The 21,769-nt window shown below is 40.9% G+C and overlaps 1 protein-coding gene across 3 annotated transcripts in view; it reads right to left on the bottom strand.

Annotated features, from left to right (window-relative positions):
- The window catches only part of LOC133903312 (uncharacterized), a 33,344-nt gene extending 12,076 nt beyond the window's left edge, over window positions 1-21,268 (bottom strand). For 2 of the 3 annotated variants that reach the window (XM_062344620.1, XM_062344622.1), the window contains exons 1-21: window positions 21,032-21,268; window positions 20,788-20,961; window positions 19,769-19,864; window positions 18,980-19,049; window positions 17,140-17,264; window positions 15,602-15,742; window positions 15,375-15,529; window positions 15,092-15,251; window positions 14,908-15,006; window positions 13,735-13,812; window positions 13,578-13,637; window positions 13,333-13,490; window positions 12,452-12,656; window positions 10,408-10,527; window positions 4,801-4,886; window positions 4,616-4,726; window positions 3,813-3,884; window positions 1,827-1,912; window positions 683-831; window positions 314-457; window positions 115-231 (exon numbers count right to left, since the gene is read on the bottom strand). In XM_062344620.1, coding sequence (XP_062200604.1) covers window positions 115-231; window positions 314-457; window positions 683-831; window positions 1,827-1,912; window positions 3,813-3,884; window positions 4,616-4,726; window positions 4,801-4,886; window positions 10,408-10,527; window positions 12,452-12,656; window positions 13,333-13,490; window positions 13,578-13,637; window positions 13,735-13,812; window positions 14,908-15,006; window positions 15,092-15,251; window positions 15,375-15,529; window positions 15,602-15,742; window positions 17,140-17,264; window positions 18,980-19,049; window positions 19,769-19,864; window positions 20,788-20,961; window positions 21,032-21,184 — 2,559 coding nt within the window. In that variant the 5' untranslated portion in view covers window positions 21,185-21,268. The remainder of the gene's footprint in view (window positions 1-114; window positions 232-313; window positions 458-682; window positions 832-1,826; window positions 1,913-3,812; window positions 3,885-4,615; window positions 4,727-4,800; window positions 4,887-10,407; window positions 10,528-12,451; window positions 12,657-13,332; window positions 13,491-13,577; window positions 13,638-13,734; window positions 13,813-14,907; window positions 15,007-15,091; window positions 15,252-15,374; window positions 15,530-15,601; window positions 15,743-17,139; window positions 17,265-18,979; window positions 19,050-19,768; window positions 19,865-20,787; window positions 20,962-21,031) is intronic. The other variant, XM_062344621.1, reaches the window with a different exon arrangement.
- Between the last annotated feature and the right edge of the window lie 501 nt (window positions 21,269-21,769).

Genomic DNA, 21,769 nt, shown 5'->3' with positions numbered 1-21,769 from the left:
TGAAATCATATTTTACAATGATGAAAAGGAAATTAAAAAATATAAGAAAAATATCAATGTGACAACTGGAACTTGTAATATGTACAGTGAAAATGACATCACAAGATTCCATACTTGTTTTACCTCTGGTAAATTGGACAGCATGTAATATATAATATCAAGTCCACTGCAAAGGACGAGTTGTATATCCTCAATATCCTTAAGACCATAATAATAGTTGCCATATGAGTGCTGAAAACATTTTAACACATTATCACATAAAAGGTCAGAAAGCCAACGAACAGCATAATACTCAATGAAAGAATGTCCTTACTTTCAGTAGTTGTGTTGACATGGACAAAATCTGCCAAAGTACACTGTGGACAGAAGAATCATATAATAGAATTTCCCAAATGATGCCACCAAGCTTTGATGAGAAAGGTTTGACTTGAATACAGCTTTTCACCAATTCAAAGACCTTGTCAATTACAGTTCAGTGGCAATATTTAATTTCCTCGATATGGACAGCACCAAAAAATGAAAAGAACTCAACAAAAATTAAATATTTTAAGAAGAAAATTTTGAAACGAAACAAGAAAACCGGCCAAACTAGTAAGGGAACAAACCTTTGTGACGACTCAACTTCAATCAACAGAAAAAAGGGCCACAATCAACAAGTACAAAAAATAAATTAAAAATGTACCTGAAGAGTTGTCTTCCAGCGACTAAATTTCTTGTATTTCCAGTTCATATGATTAACCATAAAGTATTGAATTGAAAAAACAATTAATGGTGATATTATATGATCAGCAGCAGCTCCTTTCCGAAGAACCTGAATGGAAAAATCAAGCACTGGGAAAGTACAGAATAAATCAGGTCATCATTTATATAAGAAAAAGGAATAGGAAAACACAGGTAGAGGAAAGATAAGTGAAGAAGGAACACACTCCATAGTGCTCTCAACTGACAGACCTAATATCCTTGCATAAATTCAAATAAAAAACTTTCTTATGCATTATGGGTACAACACATGTCATGAGCTAGTTCCTTGATATTTCAACTAATCCGTGTATGTTACTGTTTGCAATAGCACCTCAGTTACTGTAGGAAACAGTACGTATGTTACTGTAGCAGCCGCTTTACTGTGACTGCCGTAGGCTGGTCCCCCCCCCCCCCCCTAAGGTGTGCCGTATGCACTTGATGGAAGCTCAGGATGTGCTTTTGGATGTTGGAATAAACATCGGAAGCTGCAGGCAACAAGAAAAGCACCGAATGTGCTTCATCCGATGTAATCCATTAGAAGCTGTTAGCAGCTATAGGCTTTTGGGCGTTTGAATAAACATCACAAGTTGTTGGCAACAAGAAAAAATCATGTGTCGAGTGTGTGCTAGCGTGTGTTCTTACGACCCATCCCTCGCAGGATCAATTCCAACACAATTAAGCCAAAAGCTTCCATCTTTTTCCAACTTCTTCCATATTTTTCAATTACATAGTTGATTCATGTGCTCAACTGAGCTGACTGTTGACTTGTTGAGTGCGCAAAATTGCTCAATTCATCAGTGTAAATCAAATATTTTACACATATACGGTTAGGATAAACTCATCTCTAATCCAACTCTAACTTATCTCTAATCTTATCTCTAACTCCTATAACAGATATAAACTAATTGATGTCTAATCTTATCTCTAACCAGATCTGATTCAAACTAACAAACCAATCTAACTTACCCTATCGCTAACCAATCTAACCGCGGGCTACAGTACCGCACATGCACAGTATGGCGGGTGAACATATACGGACAGCTGTTTTTCTAGGATCAGGACAATTCAGGTTGTACAGTACATACCTGACGATGTAAGTGAAGAACAATCTCCGTTTTCCTCGGAGGCAGCAAAAAGCATTCTAGCTAGTGCACCAGAAAGTAACCAATCACTGCAGAGAGGTAATTGCAGTAGTTATCTTTTGGAAGTCCACTTTCAAGAATTAGAAAAACTACAGAAACTGAAAATACACCAAGAATTTGGATTTTCCAAAATTGATGCACCATGTTGATAGAGGGAATATATAAAATTGTGCATATTTTATTTCGCTAGCAACTAGAGGTATGTATACACGTCATTGCCCACCTCAAAGATGACCTTAGCTAGAGGTGTTCAAAATCACACCGAACAATGCTATGGGTAGGTGTTCAAAATCACACCGACCAAATCACACCGCCCTCACGGAGTCATCATTGCTTGTCTGCCCCGTGCCGATTCATCCACCCGCCCTCGCCGAGTCACCGTCGCCCATCTGCCCCGCGCTGATCTGTCCTACCCTAGTCCCCAAGCCCACGACGCATCAACACCGCCATCCCGCCCTCACGGAGTCGTTGTCTCGCCTCCTCAGCTCCTCCAGCCATTTTGTGCTATAGAGGCGCCGAGTCACCAACACCCGATGAATGTTTCCAGCCCGCCTTGTCGTCTCACCTCCTTGGCTCATCCGACCGTCGTGCGCCACGGAGCCGCCGACACCCGACGAACACCACCGCCCTCCGTCACCGTCACCTACCCACTCCCCGCCGCCACCAACGTAGAGTATTGCAGTAAGCACAAAGTCTTGATGTAGTAGTTGGGTGCTTTTGTTCTCCAATGAATTTGGTCTAGTACTTTGAACTACAGAAGCGATTAGTAATTGGTCAGTTAAGTTCGTACTACTAAAATTTAATTGGAATTTTACCAGAGTATTTAAGTTTGTAGTAGTAGTGGTGGTGGTTGTACTAGTACCTTGAATGCTTTTGCAATTTCTTGTGTATGTCCGGGGTTGTTCACGATTGGGATTTCCTATTACTTTTGTCCCTTGTGTACCATGGACGAATTATCGTGTGCTTTGGAGAGTATTTTGAGGTGTTCGATGTTGTGTTTAGTGTATGATTATTGTGTGGTTGATTGCTTCAAATAATTGCAGTTATCTCTTGTAAGTGTTATAAATTTCTCCTCCAGTGACACTATACAGAAGGGTCCAATGTTATGCCAACCATGCTGTGTTGGTTTCTCGAGGTCACGTTGATGTCGAATGATATCCAGCCTTAGTGGGAGTGTTAGAAGCCTAAAGCATAGCTTGCAGAATTTCTCTTAAGACTGCATCTGAATGTAACATTATAACTTCATTATAAAGTGTGCATGCATTGCTTCAAATTTTGTCTTAGTTGAATCAACAGGATGTCAGTTAGCACCTGCTAGGAACCAGTTCTTCGATACTTAAAAAGTGTGCATGCATTGCTTCTTAACCCCTTGAGCCTTGGTTCTACCATGCTGTGTTGGTTTCTCGAGGTCACGTTGATGTCCAATGATATCCAGCCTTAGTGGGAGTGTTAGAAGCCTAAAGCATAGCTTGCAGAATTTCTCTTAAGACTGCATCTGAATGTACCATTATAACTTCATTATAAAGTGTGCATGCATTGCTTCAAATTTTGTCTTAGTTGAATCAACAGGATGTCAGTTAGCACCTGCTAGGAACCAGTTCTTCGATACTTAAAAAGTGTGCATGCATTGCTTCTTAACCCCTTGAGCCTTGGTTCTACCTCCCGATTTTAATCACCGGTTTTCGTGCGGTACCGACATATTTCCGTTCAGATTTGTTCGTTTTCGTATAACCGGTTTTCGTATAACCGGCATTCCCATGATCGTTTTCGGCTTCGGCTTTCCCGTTTTCGTTTCCGTCCGATTGAGAAAATGTGAAAGTGAAAACTGTTAGGGTGTTTTCCTGACCATTCCTATCCGTTTTCATCCCTAGCTCCAGGGTTACTCCAAGTATGACTAATAATTCGAACAAAATAAACAACAAAAAATACCTTGATGGACCATTCAATTGTGAAGTGAAGATGTTGGACTCAAACGCCGCATCAAACACATGATATGGAGCACTAAATAGACATCAAAGTAAAAGTGCATTAACCAAAGTGATTTTAACAAAGAATAATCAAGAACTTTATAGAAATGACAGCTTCACTGGACAGGAACACAGGAAGAGCCATTTTACAATGCTTGTAAGTCCAAGCAATTTTACTACAATTGTTTCGAGTTCCTACCAAAACAATAGGCATCACTTATGGCGAGTGATAAGCATACTGATTACTTAACAACATGAATAGAACCAAAAAGGAAATTCGACATAAATGTATGCACCGAACAAACTTCATAAACAATAAAAAATGGAATTTGGGCTGAACTAAGGATAGAAAGAATATTTGGCTAGTCGCCACAAGCCATAACAAAAGCACAATTTCTTACTGAGTTTGTCTATACTCCAGATTTCTACTATGTAAGGTTGATATTAATACACGAGTTCACATAACAAAAACTCATTTCTTCATGTACTGAGTGCATTTTGCTTAGGGATCTATGTAAATATTAGGACATACAATAGTGATAGCCCAGGAATAGCTGGTATTGTGTTTGCTTTGCACTCTTTTTTACCATCTGCTATATGGTCTACAATAAACACAGCAACAATGGTTAAATGGTGCAAGCGGCATCCCCATACACACAACCATAATGCCTAGTCTTTGCCAGCACGGTACCAAGAAAAATGCTCCATTACAATAATTCATTGCTACTTCAACTACATGAAAAAACCAAGAGGAATTTAACTTACCATTTGAGCATTTCTGCTAGCAGACCAAGGGTTTTGGACAATATGCTGGAATTATTAACATCTTGCCCATATTTGAAAATGGAATTGCAAAATACATTAGCAATATCAATCCTGAAAAAGACAATGAATATTATTTGATATTCTGTTCCAAAGCACTACATTGAAACTGAGTATATGTTTCAAACCTAACATGCTTTTCGATTTGTCCCAAGTTCTTTGATGTTTGAACAGCAAGTGACTTGTCAGCATGTAGCAAAGCAAAGCACAGATCCTGAAGGAAGGAGAATATTTGGTGAATTGCTGCACACTTGGTATTGCAGCCTTGCCATGTTTATAAAGGCACACGGCAGGCATAAATCTGGAAGGAAATAATCCTACGATTACAAGGATAACTATCCTATTAATTGACGGTTAATGCAATTAAATGCTGTCCTATAATTAGGCCTAAATATTCTATGAAATATCCCTGATTTTGTACAGCCGAGAGGGCATATTCCAACAGCCCCCCTGCAGTGTCAACCGGGAGCAGAGCAGATGTTGAGGCTGGACTGAAATTCAGTGAAGATGGCAGTCGGCAGGCCCTTGGTGAAGATATCCGCATATTGGAGAGTCGTTGGAACGTGTAGGACACAAACGTCACCGAGAGCGACCCGCTCACGAACAAAATGCAAGTCAATTTCCACATGTTTGGTGCGTTGATGATGCACCGGATTAGTGGAGAGGTAGGCTACACTGATGTTGTCGCAGTAGACGATCGTGGCCTTTGTGAGGGGCCGATGGAGTCTGGCAAGAAGTTGACGAATCTAGCAAGCTTCGGCCACAGCATTTGCAACACCACGGTACTCGGCTCTTGCACTGGAGCGAGACGTGTGTTGCTTCTTAGAGGACCAAGATATGAGGTTGTCGCCAAGAAAGACGCAATAGACGAGCCACGAATTATGTCGGGGTAGCCGGCCCAATCGGCATCGAAGTATACGATGAGGTTGCTGGTGTAGCCTTAGGGCAGTTGAAGACCATGTCCCAAGGTGCCTTTGATGTACCTCAAAATCCGCTTGATGAGAGAGATATCAGGGTGGACTTGCTGTGCAGGCAGACTTGCTAGACAGCATGGCTGATGTCAGGGCGGGTTAATGTGAGGTATTGGAGGGTGCCGGCGAGACTGATAGAGGGTGGGATCAGGTACTAGTTGACCGGTAGCTGCAAGAAGTTTGGATCGAACCTCAATTAGAGTGGCGTAAGGGTTGCGGTGTGACATGATGGCCCGCTCAAGTATTTATGTGGCATACTTCTCTTGAGAAAAGAAGAGGCCACTGGTTGAGCCATGAGCGGTGACACCGAGGAAGTAGTGGAGAGCTCCCAAATCAGTCATGGCGAACTCTTGGTGAAGCGCTGCAATGACTCGTTGGAGAAGGATCGTGCTGGATGCTGCCAAAATTATGTCATCGACGTACAGTAGTAGGTAGGCGACTTCGGACTTGTTATTGTAGATGAAGAGATGTGTCACATTTGGACCCGGTGAAGCCGATGGAGAGGATGAAGTTGTGGAACTGGCTATACCACGTATGTGGTGCCTGTTTGAGCCCATAGAGAGACTTGTCGAGGCAACACACGTGGTTGGGACGTGCTGAGTCGACGAAGCCGGAGTTGCTAGCAGTATACAGTCTCAGCAAGCGTGCCATGCAAGAATGCATTTTTTTAACATCCAATTGATGGATGGGCCAGTTGCTAGAGACCGCGAGGGATAGAATGGTGCAGATGGTGGCCAGCTTGACGATGGGGTTGAACGTCTCGTCGTAGTCGAGTCCAGGCTGCTGTGAGACGCCCCGCAACACGCATCAGGTTTTGTACCGAGCCAAAGAGCCGTCGAAGTTGAACTTGTGGCGATACACCCACTTGCTGGAGACGATGTTAGCGTGCGGAAGAGGGGGGGGGGAATGAGATCCCATGTCTGATTGCTGGCAAGAGCGTTGAACTCTTCTACCATGGCCGCACGCCAATGGGGATCAGCGAAGGCGTCACTGTACGTACTCCGTAAAGGAGAAGGTGTTCGTCATTGAAGCCTTGAAGGTGTTGAAGGCACTTGGCACCTGAATGCCATCCTTGCTACGGGTGCGCATGGGGTGAGCATTCGTCGTCGGTGGAACTTGGGCCACCGGATATTGGTGCAGCTCCGCAGTTGGTGCAGCAAGTGTTAGTGCTGCAGTTAGAGGGTTGATTCCGACACGAATAGACGTGTCACTGGTGGCAGTGGCACGCCGACCAAATCAGGACGATTTCGACCCGTGTATACATGTCACTGGTAGCAGTGTCACGACAATGACAGTGATGCGGCGCTCGCCTAAGCCGCGCCTCTGTGCGATGGAGCCCCGGCCGCAGAACACCGCAGGCGACGGGTAGAGGTGCACATGCGTCGTTGTCGCCCAGGCATGGGAGGTCGTCGCCGCACGGGTGAGGGAGTGGCACGTCGCTGTTGCGCGCATCAGTGCCTGTGCTGTCGTGCGCCAGTTGTTGGAGCTGTAAAAGGGACAACCGAGCCATATGTATCAAGGAAGGAGTATGTAGGGGGGAAGGAGTCAAGGTATGGGCAAATGGAAATGTTAGTTCATCAAAAATAACATGCCAGGATATGATGATGCGATTTATGGAAAGATTGAGGCATCTGTAACCCTTGTGATTTGCGAGGTAGCCAAGAAAAATGCATTTGACAGAGCGATGTGCAAGTTTATGTGGAATGGTGGAGGACACGTTGGGATAATAGCAACCGAAAATGCGAAGATGATGTTATGTGAGGGCGAGCCAAAGAGAGATTGATGTGGAGTAGAGTGTTGCAGGGTTTTTGTGGGGTGTAGGTTGAAGATATATGTGGCTGTTTGGAGTGATTCAACCCAGGACGAGAGAGGGAGGGATGCTTGGAAAAGCAAGGTGTGCATAATGTTGTTGGTAGAGCGGATAACGCACTCAGCCTTGCCGTTTTGCTGGGATGTATGTAGACAAGTCGTTTTGCTGGGATGTATGTAGACAAGAGAGGCAAAGCAAGATGCCATGTGTTAGGAGGAAGTCACGCCCTGCGAAGTTGTCAAATTTGCGGTCGTTGTCACATTGTATGGACTGAATGGGACAATTGAATTGAGATCTAACATACGAGTTTTAGTTTTTGAATGTGGGGAGAGTATCTGATTTCAATTTGAGGGGAAAAGTCCACAAATATGTGTAAAATCGTTAAGACAAACTAGGTACTCCCTCCGGTCATAAATACTTGTCGCTTTGACCAAGATCCAGTCAAACTTTTAAAACTTTGACCGTCAATAGCTTCCAAAATATTTAGTTTAGAAACATAAAAATCACACCTGTAGATTTGTCTTTAAAAATACTTTCATAATATTATATTTTTATTAGAATTATAACTATATTCTAATAGAAAATAATGATCAAAGTTACAGGTCGAAGACCATGAGAAGTCAAAAATGTCATGTATTTTTGACCGGAGGGAGTAATATTTGAAACCAAAAATGCTCAGAATAGGTGAAGTCCACAAATCACGGTGAAAGGGTTTTGATGCTATTGACATAGAATTGGAAAGGGGGGGTGGGAACATGGCGTCCCAATTGGCATGCATGACAAAGTGGTGTGGCATCATTATTTTTATTGGTGGAGACGGCATTTGAGGATTGCAACCGGGAAATGACTTGGACGCTAGGGTGGCTGAGGCAACGGTGCCAAATTGTTACAAAAACGGTGGGTACATCGAGTGTGCGGTGTGTGTATGCCGGCAGGAATGGTAAAGATCACCAGAGCTATTGCACCTGTGAATGATGGCCTTGGTCTGTTGTAGATCCTTCACAGAAAACCCAAAGAGATCAAATTCAACGGAACACATGTTGTCTATTGTAAATTTGCAGACTAAAATGAGGTTGGTGATGAGTTTAAGGGAAACCAAGAAATTAGATAAAGAGAGGGCGAGTGGGAGATGAGAAATGAACGTTGCCGATGGCAGTGATGGGAATAGCGAAGCCATCACCAATGACACGTGTTCTTGTAGACATGGAGGGTTGGATGGTGAAGAGGTTACCGGTGTTGGATGAGAGGTGTGAAGAAGCACCCAAGTCCATGTACCAAGTGGGTTCCGATTGTTGCAGTGCCATTGTGTTCATTGCATGAACCAGAGACACCTAATCCTAGGATGGAAGCGTTGTTGGGGTGGTGCTAGAGGTGGGCGTGTCATAGTCAGCCTGTGGCAAGTCGTAAAGGAGGCATGAGGAAGGGGCGTCGCCGACAAAGAAAGCACGTGGTGTACCCGTCAGGTGAGGGCCAAGAATACCCTGACTGGGGTGCAACACAGGCATGGGCCACACCTGGAACATCCCTGTCATTGGATTGTACATGGGACGTCCAACGTTGAAAGGGGTGCCAAAGTTGGGAGGCATCTGGGAGCCGCCGGAGGAATTGTCGCGCCTGTTGTTTCCTTGCCCTTGTTCTTCCCCTTTGGGCGCTAAGGGTTGGAGTGGTTGCTGGTGGAGGCGACAAGGGCAATTGCATTGGTAAGCTTTTGGCACTTAAGGTCCGACTCCTCCAGAAGGAGAGAGCGAGCCTAGAGAAAAGACGACAATGGTGTCTTGGTCTTGATGAACGACGCCATGTGCCGGAATTTGTCGTTGACACAGCAGAGTAGGGTGAGGAGGGTGTCGTCCTCCGGTCAAGGTTGACCAATGTCGGTCAAGGCATCAATGTACGACTTCAGGCACTAGGAGTATTAGAGGATCGACATGTCCCCTTGCGCAAGGTTGCAGAACTCCACTTCCAAGGACAACATGCGAGAGGCCTTGTTGTCGTGATAGGGCTCCTCGATTTCACATCAGATGATACGGTAGGTGGCGCCGAGCTTGAGGATGATTGCTAGAATCTCCTCGGAGACGGAGGCGTAGAGGAGGGAGCGGACGGTGTAGTCCGTGGTCTGGTTTGGCTGGTGCCTCCTTGGTGTTGTCGATGTGGGATGCAACACCGAACTTGCCCATGAGTGTGAGGAAGAGCTCGCGCCAGTGAGTGTAGTTTGGTGGGTCAAGTACAAGGGAGAAAGGAATGTACGTGCGCACGTTGATGGTGGAGAGGGTAGAAGCTAAGCTGGGGGGAGGTGGTTGCTGCGAGAGAGCCGCAACAATGGTTGTAGCAAGGGCAGCGGTAGGGTCTGCATGGCCGTCGGCCATGGTGGCGAGCAGAGGAAGGAGAAGATGGGAAGGATCTGAATTAGGCTGATACCATGAAGGAGAATATTTGGTGAATTGCTCTACACTTGGTATTGCAGCCTTGCCATGTTTATAAAGGCACACGGCAGGCATAAATCTGGAAGGAAATAATCCTATGATTACAAGGATAACTATCCTATTAATAATTTTGTACAGCCGTGGGCATATTCCAATAGATCCTAGAGGGAAAAAAATAATATTCAAGTTTAAAAAAAATTATGTGAAGCATAGAACCGCATTAAAATGAATAATCCTAAAAGAAAGAGAACCGATAGGAACAAACAAAGACTGAATGAGTTAAGGTGACCTTTTAACGGATAATTCTTTGTATGCCATTGCAATTTTGCACAATCCCTTATTTGCCACTGTCAGTGACACAGGTAGGTCTCACATATCATTGGCACATCGATGGCAAATAAGGGATCAAAATTTTTTGCCGTGGCAAATAAGGAATTGCCCCTAATAATAAACACATTAAATTGATGATACAACCATCAGGTCACCAAAACAAACTAGAACTCATGATGTGGGCCACAGAACAAGAGTTGGTACCTTGTTTGATGACACCATCCGAAAAAGTAGGTCCATGATATCAGAGGCTTCCTCATAATTGCATGAATGGAGATCTTGCGCCAAAGTTATGAGCAAAAAGAAAACACCAGAATGTGGGAACTAGACCAGTATAGCTTGTCAGAAAAATTAACCAGAAAAACAACTAATAGAGTTTGGGCAGCAGAAGCAATCAACATTTTCCACAGTAGAACTACAAATAAAATATTATATACAGAAAATAGGCACATGCATTTAAAATAATGCATAATACCTCCCTTTTTTCAACTCATTCCTACCATTATTGTTACATTAACATGTACAAGACTTGTCCTATCTAGGACAGGGTCCGATGTGAAATCAATGCCAGTGTCATATACAAAAGCAAGGAAGAAATTACTCAGGCATGCTGTAGGAATAACAAATATAATATCCAAAGATACTATAGCTGTAAAGCGTTAATGTTAACACTATGGATGTAGAGCTAACAGATAGAGACATTGATCGAATACTTTACTACTTTAGTCAAAGGCAAAATTGGCTCTACAACACTGCAATTCCGCAAGTGTGGCATTAGCTGGAGCACACTCAAAATCGATAATTCACTGATGGACAAGAGAAAAATTAGGATCATTTACCAGAACACACTGTTCCCATTAAAAGTGTATATTTTGGAAATTTGGTGTTGTGTGCATCATTGGTTGGTTAGGGATCTGAGGACTAAGGGTAGGTCACTTGCCCTTGAACGGACAACCACGCAAAGGCTATGAGGCCTATTTGAGGTGGGAGAGAAACTAGACACATTAATTGATTCTTCTTGTTTGCGATTACAGTATGCATCCTTATGCAGAGGAATTATGAATAAATCTAACTAATAACCGACCTAACTAAATAGATAATATAAGTTATCTTAAGGAAATAGATATTCTTGTTGGGAGAAGCTGGGAAGGCAAAGCCTTCTTAACCCTCGACATGGCCAAGCTGATAGATGAGTAATGCCGCTACAATACCATAACATTTGGAGCAACAAGGCACATAAAGTCTTATTTGCCCTTGACTTGGAACTTTCCATGCCCGACACAAACCCAACATCATCCAAACCAATCTCAAGCCCAACAGCACCTAGATGGGTTCAAAATACGAAGGCAAATAAGACGTTTTCTTCCTCTTCTCTCATTAATTTTAATATAATAATATTTACTGGGTTGGCGTGTTCAACCAATGACGACAATTTTTTAACGTCCATTAGCAAGTTATCAATTTAAGGTTGTGCTCCAGAAAATGACAACTTTTGTGGTGTCCTCGAGCCAATTGAGTTAGATAAAAGTAATTAAATGTGAGTTTCTTCTGATTCATCATAAAGTTCTGAACATGGCAGAGTAATTGAGTTAGACGAATCAAGAGCACTAAGACTTATACAAGAAAGATAGTGAAACTTCACAAGAGTTACAATAAATTAATAAGGTCATAAACAAGGATGAAAATTTACAGATCATGAGAACAGCAAAGACATAAAACAAGTCTGCTGTCGCTGGTCCTGATTATGAAAGCACTTTTCAAAACAAATCTACACATGATTTTAATGTTTCCAAACTAAATATTTTGAAAGCTATTGTTAGTCAAACTTTTAAAACTTTGACTGAACCTTGTCCAAAATGTCATGTTTTTATGACAAGTAGGAGTACATCTTTATCTGATCAGTTGTCATCGAACTGAACCTTGAAATTCCCTATTCATATGACTAATCCCTAGCCCGGCACAACAAAATGGACATGCAATCTGCCAGCCGTCACAGACTTTGAATCGAAGGAATATAATGTAGAGAAAAGAGCTCAAGGCGAATCTATGGGTGACCCAATAACACTTAAAAGAACAAACAATTTAGAAGCAGCAAAGAGAATTTTCTATAGTGATAATAAAATTAAAAATATGGCATAAAGATGCACCACATGAAACTAACTAACTTCAACAGGCAAGGGATGCTCCAGAAACATGTAAAAGTGTACAAATATATAGTGAAATATAGTAGCACAAAGAAGGTAGTTACCTCCCAGCGTACTAATGCAGCATCCTCTTGAAGGACTTTCAAAATGTAACCATGGCTCCCTCGGGGAATTGCAATGCCTTCAATACCAGGAATGCTGATTGGATGATGAATTTCAATTTGATGGCGGTAATTCACATTGTCAGCAACACTATTAGAGATGGCATATGATGTTGTAACCCCATTCATCCTCTCAAGATAATTATATCTGCAACCAAGTAAGGCCCAGAAAATATTAAAAATGCATAACGAGATTGCAAGTGGCAAATAAGCAAGACACTACAAGTATTATGAGCTTATAAGGCTCATAATGAATATAGTCAAATTGCATTGCTGTTATTTAGCCGCAAAGTTACGCATAACCACACCAACACCTCTTGAAATATTAAAAAAAAAATTACAGACATATCTAGTTAAGATAAAATCACCTGACAAGAGAAAAAATTTGTTGGCGAGCTTGTATAGTATTTTCTAAGTGGGTAACTGACATTATCAAGAGCTCTGAATATGTTTTACACGTTCACAACAACAGAAGACAAGGGCATTAGAAAATCATGCATGTGACATAAACACAGAAAAATATAAACATTATTGCAAAAACTAGAAATTGGAGTATTAACAATATTTTGGAATAGCAGTAATCACTCAAAGCATGACATGAATTTGAGATGAGATCATAAAGTTTCTCTTCCTCAAATACACCGAAGTAATCATCCTGTATTTTAGTTATGTTAGCCTGGGTAAACCACATCATGCAGTAAGAATACACACAAGAAAATTTAAGCAGAACAAAGATAGGCAGAATAGAAATTGGAAAGGAGCATCAGAATCCGCACAGTAGTACTACAACAAAATAAACAGAGATGAAAAGGATAATTACATACACACATTGAGCAGGCCAGCTTCCATGGCAAACAGCTGATAAGAAGCGAATCAGTTCTGATATTTGGAAAGGATACTCCTTCTCCACCATATGAAGAACAGATCTGATAGGACCATCAACAAAACTCTCTTTATCCCAGAATTGCATGCAGAGTGATTCCTAGACAATTAAAAGTTCATAAGATGATTTCTATATGCTAACACATGAACGATTCCGCATCAACAGTCACAATAATGGTATTCAAACCTCTCCATCATAAATTTCACACACGATATTTAAAATCGTATCAAGAGAACTGTCTTCTGTCTGCGCCAGAAAAAATAAAAAACGACCAGTTAAGCACCTATTTGAAGCTTTGCCTTCACCAAACACGACTATAACTAACCAACAGGTTTGCATTTACCTGATAAGAGATCTCATATGAAGCAATGAATGCTGAAATGAATGCTCGCAATGCACTTCGATAACCAGAAACAGGACCCTGAAATTAAACTTTGCATGAAATTAATGAAACTATGTGCTAGTTAATAAATAGATCTAGAGTGCATTTCAGAAAATCAACATGGACTGAATAACTGGTGCTGAAATTCAATCTGCAGTTCATTTTCCATTTCTAAAAGCAGAAGATAGAAAAAATGTGTCCCTTCGGATCTTTTATCAACTCAATGTCATTTTCATAGTGAAAGCAATTGATCTTATTATCTTTTGAATTGAGTAAATATGACACAGGAGTGACAGGAGGTCATTTTGAACAGTATTTACAGAATTTTAACAAATATTTATTATCTACAAGAATATAAAAATAACAAAAAACAATATTTCACATCCCTCCAACACATTAAAAAAGATTTTTCATGTAGAAAATTAGCCACCTGAGCACCTCATATGGATTGGACCAAGAATATAGCTTCCTTCATCAGGAAGTTTAATCACATTGATCAACTGTTTAGTGCTTCCCAATCCCAAAAGAAGATAGAAAGTGAAAATTTTAGTGGAATTGCACTGTTGCAAGCTTTAATGACAGCAATGACTCATTGACTGTTACCATACCATCCCCAATACAAATTAGTATAGAGTTCACAAGGCGCCTCATCTATAGCTCGGAAGAGCTGAAAACAACACAGAAGACAACTTAACTCTGAGTTTAAGCATACTAGAGCATATCATACACCTAGGGTAATTTTAGTTAAAATCCAAATGTATTACTTTGTATATATTGGGGGATTTGCTAGATATGAATGAACTATGGACCATACGGAGGGCATTTAAGAATACTGCAACCATTTATTTAAAGTACTAAGCATTTCACCCATTAAATTTGTACTAAACATATCCCCACATGGGTTTTATCTCTTGAAGTTTTCTCAGACTCCCCACTTTTATTTCCTCACTGAAAGCTGGTTTTATTTCCTCATTGAAACCTTGCAATGCCAACGAGAACTTCTTCTGGATGGGAATAACTAACATCCGTTAAATATATTACTCCGTAAGGCTATTCAAGACTTACAACAATTAGGAGCAATATTACTGTCAGAAACAGAAAGTTAAATCAAACTTGTAATTGTAGAACACTTACATCTGACTCCTTGAAGATGCTTGAGCAAAGAACTCCTAGTAAATAATTGAATGGTGCAAACTCAAAGGCCCGTTGGGCATAAGATGTATGATCAATTTCCTGGGAGCATTAAAACTAATAAGAGATACAGTACTTGTCTACTGTAATGGCATTGTAGATGTATCAGGTAGAATATAATAATTACCAAGGTGGTATTACTTTCTGGAAGAGACAAAACTAAGCAAAGAAAAACTGCCCAAGCCAGCATAAGTGGTCCTGCTTCCACCATTGAAAATTCAGGAAATTTTGATATTTCAACATCCATCTCAAGAATATCACCGACAGAAAATGCAGAACACCCTCCACTGAGACAAAAACAAAAAATAATGTAAGCTCCTAAGAAAAATTTAAACTGAAAGGCCATGAATATGTCACATGTTCCAATACACTAACATGGCAGTGAAAAAAATCAACGGAGTAGATGAGACCTGAAAGGAACTTCATCACGAATCATTTGGAGGAGATTTTCGAAGTCCAAAGTTTCAATAAGAATAAGAAGTAGCTGAGCTTTAGCATAGTGAAATGAATTCTTTGCCTCAACAGATACAGCAAATTTCCCATCATAAGAACCACAGAGAATATCCTAAAAGGATAAGCATTCACGAAATCAAAATCATAACATCAAGTTTAACTGCACCGTCCAAAAAAAACTAACCTTAAAAATTGAACACAAAGTTATCCACAGTCCACCATTACATCTTGAGAAGTTATCATAGAAAGCAAGAAACAAAATGTCAAGAATCAAGTTAGTTTCAATCAAAGTTTCTTCCAGACATGAAACTGTAAATTCTGCTTCCTGCAAAATAGTGAAGTTATATCAGACCATTGTAAGACTGGGAAACTTTTCAGAAGATATAACAAGAATGCCATGGGAGAAGAATCCAATTGTGTATGTAGTACATTATGCCCTTGCAAGGGGTTTTATTGCCTGTAAAGTTATAAACACATTTCACACAAGGAAAAACTTAAAGAGGAAACTATGGCCCCATAACCGCGAAGAACTTCTATGGAAACTGCAAGGTGTACTACAGTTCAAATCTAGTCCAGCCAAGGTGCAAGAGGAAAATTTGTATCAGAATAGATAGCTCCACCACATAACAAGATCAAAAGCTTAGCTGAGAATCGGAGTATGCAAAACTTCTTTGTCATCTATGTGTCTCTACTGCGTAGATCAAGGTAACTCAACAAGCACTTGCTGAGTTAATATAACTGCTAATTTTGGGAGAAACTCAAGCCAAGTGGATTTCTATTTCAATAGCCCAAAGGGCATATGTATATAGAGTAGAAAGGATACCAAATCTAGCTAACAATGCAATACCAAAAATACCTCTAACAGCAAGATAAAAGAGAAAGTTAAAGTTGAATTTTTGAAATTATCATCGCAGCGTCCAACTCTTCAAAAAATTTGTCAAGTAGCAAACAGTCTCCCTCACAAACTATCCATCGGCAAAAAGCCAAAGCAGAACTATGCCTGAACAAGCTCACACTCCATATGCCAATTTTTCGCTCATTTTCTATAGCCTAAACAAACCAGATTAACATTAGCTAAAGTTAGGCTACATATTACAGAGTTCAAAATGCAAAGCATAATCTGCTGACCAGAAATGATACAGATTTGTTATCCTCAATAGACTAGCCAAGGCATGTCCTTCAAATGTGGGTCTCCAGCAATTACATTGAAGTAACAAATTCATATAGAAATCAAGAGCAAAGCAACAAAGAGAATTACATATATGTTTGTCAAGTTTAGTTGATTCCTTCAGACCTTCACAATTTTGTTCTTATGTATAAATGAAGTCTATAAGTGTCAGCAATGTGCCACCTAATCACTTAGAATATTAGCGACAAATCTTGCTTGTAAAAGTTACTAACTCTCAAGTTATAATGCAAAACAGGCTCCTTTAATACATACTTGTTTTGCTAATAGTTGAGAAATCTCAAGCATATCAAGCTAGAGTGAAAAGTATAGGGAACTCAGATTTAATCACGATATATAGATATCCTGACTTGATTAGGTATGCACTGATGCACAGGTGGAGGCAATAGAGCCTCACTATTAGTAGACCAGGTAGAAGGTATGCAAGTATGGGCTGCTAAGAATGATAAGTTAGTTGTGACTAAGAATTTAAGGCTTAATGACATGCAATGTTACTCATTCCATTAAATTAGCACTAGATTCGTGATATACCATACCACTTTTATAGAAGATGCAGTTGAAAAAGAATCTTCAATGATGGATATCAGTTTTCGTTCTATCTCTTCACTAATCAATAGTGAAGCCTCGTCTCGAATGGCATCAGTTGAATCAGAACCATCACCTGTATGTGGTGACAACGGAAGCATGAGATATATACAGTTTGAACACAAATAGGCTAACAAACAAATTTGATTTGTTTAAGAAAAGCATGCGTACATTAGAGATCTGAAACTTCATTCTTTCTTGACAGTTATTATTAAAATGTAGGGTAATAATAAGATTTAGACATAGGAGATATTAAATACATACAGGATATATTGAAATAGTTCAGGAGATCTTTTTAGGGGTGATTCATGACTTAATTTCCTTGAGAAATGGCAAACATGGATTGGGTTATTTGGATATATGCCACTCAAGAGAATGACAAACAAGTATTGGGTTTTGAGCTATGCCACCACAAAGTATTTTCGTTCGGAAATGACGCTAAGTGTTCATTTTATGAATATGCCATTATGAATAACTTTACACCATAATGCACCTATCTTATTCCTCACCATCCTTCCTCATCCATAGCCGTTTCCTCCACAGTCTCCCATGGCCAGGATTCTCAACAGCACCACTAGAGTTGACTCACCGAAAAATCCCTCCGGGCGGCCAGGCCATGCTGCTCGCAGCAGCAGTAACTGCCACAACGAATGCCTACGCTACCCATGTACATGTGCCCCATCCACTGCCACAAGTGGCCCTTGCACCTGCGCAGACCATTGTTATCAAGTCGCAAGATTAGTAGCGACTAATCATCGATTAGTCGACAAGTCAGCCTGGGTGCACGACTAGAGGCCCTCGGCTCGACTTGCCGCCGCCACCCCCTCCCCCTTCTCGCTGCCGCCGCTGCCCCCACCCCCTTCCCGTCGCTGCCCCCTCCCCTTCCTGTCGCCGCCGCTGCCGCCCCCTCCCCCTTGCCGTCACCGCCCCCTCTTGCTCTTTTTTGTAGCTCTCAATGGTGTGGACTAGTCGCAACTAGTCAACCAAGTTAACAAGTCGCCCCTACAGCGAATCGACTTGACGACTTGATAACTATGGCACCGACTGCCATGAGGCGCAGCGAGACAGGTACACACGAACCTCAGGTCAGTGATCAGCCACCTCATCGCTAACATCCATGACCTATGTGCAATAAGTTTGCACCAAGTATATGTTGTCAAATCGAATCCCCAGCCATAATGTCTAACCACAACGCATGGCTTATGTAAACAAGGGCATCGGACCATTTTCTAGACCACAAATAAGGTGAAAATAATATGCAGATCCCAATCACACAAAATAGAATTTTCGGCACTACATAAAGAACTATGTGGGTGGAAAGTTAATTTCATTGAAAAATGTTTATTAAAATGTATAGTGGAAACAATAATCAAAACTTGATAAGAAAGACATGCAAATTACTCACTCCTTTCATTAAGACATGCAAATTACTCACTCCTTTTATTAATATATGATTTTTATTTTTATTGAATTTTGTGCTCTCCAAGACAAATGTGGACCATTTATTTTTTATAACTACCTGCTAGTATTGATAAGTAAAAATATTATTTTATGGAAATATTTTCAATGAGATATTCACACAGTTTTACTTTCAATACATTTTTTTAATGTATGGATGGTCGAAATTGAAGATTATGTCCAAACAGTTTCAAAGACATCAACCCATCAGTCATAGAAGAATGGAGCCAGTAACCAAGTTAAAAGAAAATAAAGGCAGTAGGTGAAAAATGGAAATTTACACTGTTATAATGTAATTCTTTCTAATGTAGCTCAATAACGTTACAAGCTTACTTGCATGAACAAAGATTCTTCTGATGCACTTCAGTAAGCATTGACGCTCAAGGTAATATTGTACAGATACCTTCAGAAGAAGAAAAAAAGGGGGCAATGTTATCTAAAAGGAAGTGAGTACTTGGCCATGTCACATAAACAATCACAATTATAGAATCTTCAAATTATAGAAAAATTTAAGTAGTACGAATCCACAAGCTAGCAAAATGACTAACAACTCCGGTATTCTCATCATGCACACCAAAAGTTTTAACTCTATCATGGATAAGATACAGTTGAGAATATCAATGTAACATATGGCATTCCTTCTCAGTTAGAGAAAGATTACAACAAACAGATAGCATTTGAAACTGATAAGAGTATAAGTGATAAACCATTACTTGACACAAAAGATGTATTTTATGGACAACAGAGATGCTACCTTTAGAGATCGCGAACCCCACTCACTAGATGAACTTAATTTGTTCAACTACATTAGAATGACCAGTGTTCAAAACATCTGAGGTGCAGCAGAGTGCCCAGCAGCAATATACAAACGATTTAACTATAGGTAGATGACTGTAACTAACAGAATATCTATTATACAGATGGCAAACAGAACTTCTAGCAATATGTTAAATAAAATTGAAGAAAACGAGACTTGAAGGTTGAAATGATGTGAAAAGATAATTGCAATTGTATCACATTGCAGAGCAAACTATACTACAGCATTGGCCTTCTAGTTCAATCAACAGAACTGAGGGTAGACAGGTAGAACATCTTTAAAAAAATTATCTTACAGAAATATACCATACGAAGAAACTCTTGAGCATCAGCATCATGGAATGTTGAAGATGTTTCTGAAGATCTCTTGACCAGAATGTATGACTGCACCTCATCCAAGTTCTGAGGGGAAAAAATAAATTTAGCACTGCAGCAGCACTTTTTGTTTGAAAGGCAAGATACTATAGATATTACACAAAAATGATCAAAATTTACATCAATCGGCAGGAAATTATGGATAGTATTGAAATTTTGATCAAAATTTGATCAAGAATGACATTTGTCTCAACCAATGTTTGGTTGACAAAAACTGAGGCAAAGAACATGTGACAAATATTTTGGCCAAAAATTAGAACTCTATCATATTATTACAAATATCGTGTGTGCCATGTCAGACAGTCGATGGTAACATGCTACAATTTGAGACAATCGTCAGTGACTAACCAGTCTTATGAAGAACTGCAAACACTCAGGTATATAATATTATAATGCAAGGGCATATATCTGACAGGAACCAAGATTAAAATAAGAGAACGTAAACAACAAATATCAGCCCACATATGTAAAATGTACACTGCAGATCAAGGCAAAATAGCCATGTCCCTAAGTGGAAGGGAGCGCGCACAATGAATAATCAAGGATCTTCATAGGACTTCCATTGGTTATTTGGTTTTAGTGAAAACTGTGGCATCTATGTCAAATAGACATCCAAGTTACTTCAACTACGGAGGCAAATAAATAGGCGTCATTAACTCTGTCTTTCAAGAAAACAGTAGGCTATATTTGACAGAAGAACCACATAACCAAGTGCATAACTCCACAATTAAGGTAAACAATGAGCAATATCTGGTCACTACCCAGCACTCGAGCAATTCTCCAAATACCAAGCCAATTACACTAATCTTAGGGACCTACATGGTTTCAATACTACATACAATTTTGAGCTAAACAGCTCAGCATTTTCAAAACTCGAATTAATGGGCATCTCAACCCAGAATCTACTGATTATACTCATCCAAAAAGTGGGACAGGGGAAGCAAAATTACCAGGCATTTGCTCGCGCGAAGCGCAGCCTCCTTGAGCTCCGGCTTGATAGTGAGGCGGTGCTCCCCGACGGCGATCTCGCCAGCGCCCAGCGCGCTCCTCGACGCCTCGTTCGGCTTCCCGAACATGGAGACGGACCCGCGGAGCCACGCGTGGTGGCTCTTGATCCGCTTCGCCTGCAGCACCGGAGCCAACTGTTACAGCCGCTGGGGTTTGGGGACGAGGTGGGAGGTGGGGGGAGCTTACGAGGACGCCCGGGACGGAGGGGGAGGCGGCGGCGCGGTCGAGGTCGTCGGCGAGGACGACGAAGGAATCCCACCAGAGCGAAGCGGACACGGAATTGGTGGTGCCGCCGCCGGCGGTAGCGGGGGTGGAGGTAGCGGCCCCGCCGCTCGCCATGGCTAGTGAAGGGACTGGTGAGGAAACGCTACGTGAGGAGGGGAGGCGAGGGAATGGAGAGAGAGAGAGAGAGAGAGAGAGAGAGAGAGAACAAAGTGAGCGAGGGTTTGAGCAAGGAGAGGGGGTTTGGCGTTGCGCAAAGGGCGGAGGTGCAATTTACAAGGGTTTAGGCGTTGTTGGGTTTGGGCCGCTTGTCCCTTGGGCTTGGGCTTTGCGATCTGTTTAGAGAAATTTTTTATTTTTATATTTTTAATAAAAATTTGTGAATATATGTGTTTGTTTTGAAGTAATGCAAAACTTGACTCCTATCACCCGTTGGAAGGATGATAGGTTGCGGTATAAAAAACCGCAAGCAACCTCCTTGTCACTCGATAACTCATTTTAATCGTGAGCTAGCACTAGCAGACAGAGAGGAAAAGAAGAGGAGAGGAAAGAGAGGAGGGAGAGAGAAAACGGCGAAGCCCTGTCAAAATTTATCATTGGTGAAGATAATTTTTCTTATCTTAGTATTTTTTTCACATACCAGTTAGATTAGCGATCGTATCTAGTTTTGGATATAAGTTAGGTACAAAATTTAGAATTTAG

This window comes from Phragmites australis, chromosome 21 (genome assembly GCF_958298935.1).
Source record: "Phragmites australis chromosome 21, lpPhrAust1.1, whole genome shotgun sequence".
Classification (NCBI taxonomy): Eukaryota; Viridiplantae; Streptophyta; class Magnoliopsida; order Poales; family Poaceae; genus Phragmites; species Phragmites australis.
Note: the sequence above shows the minus strand (reverse complement) of the source record. Positions and strands in the feature narration are given on the sequence as shown.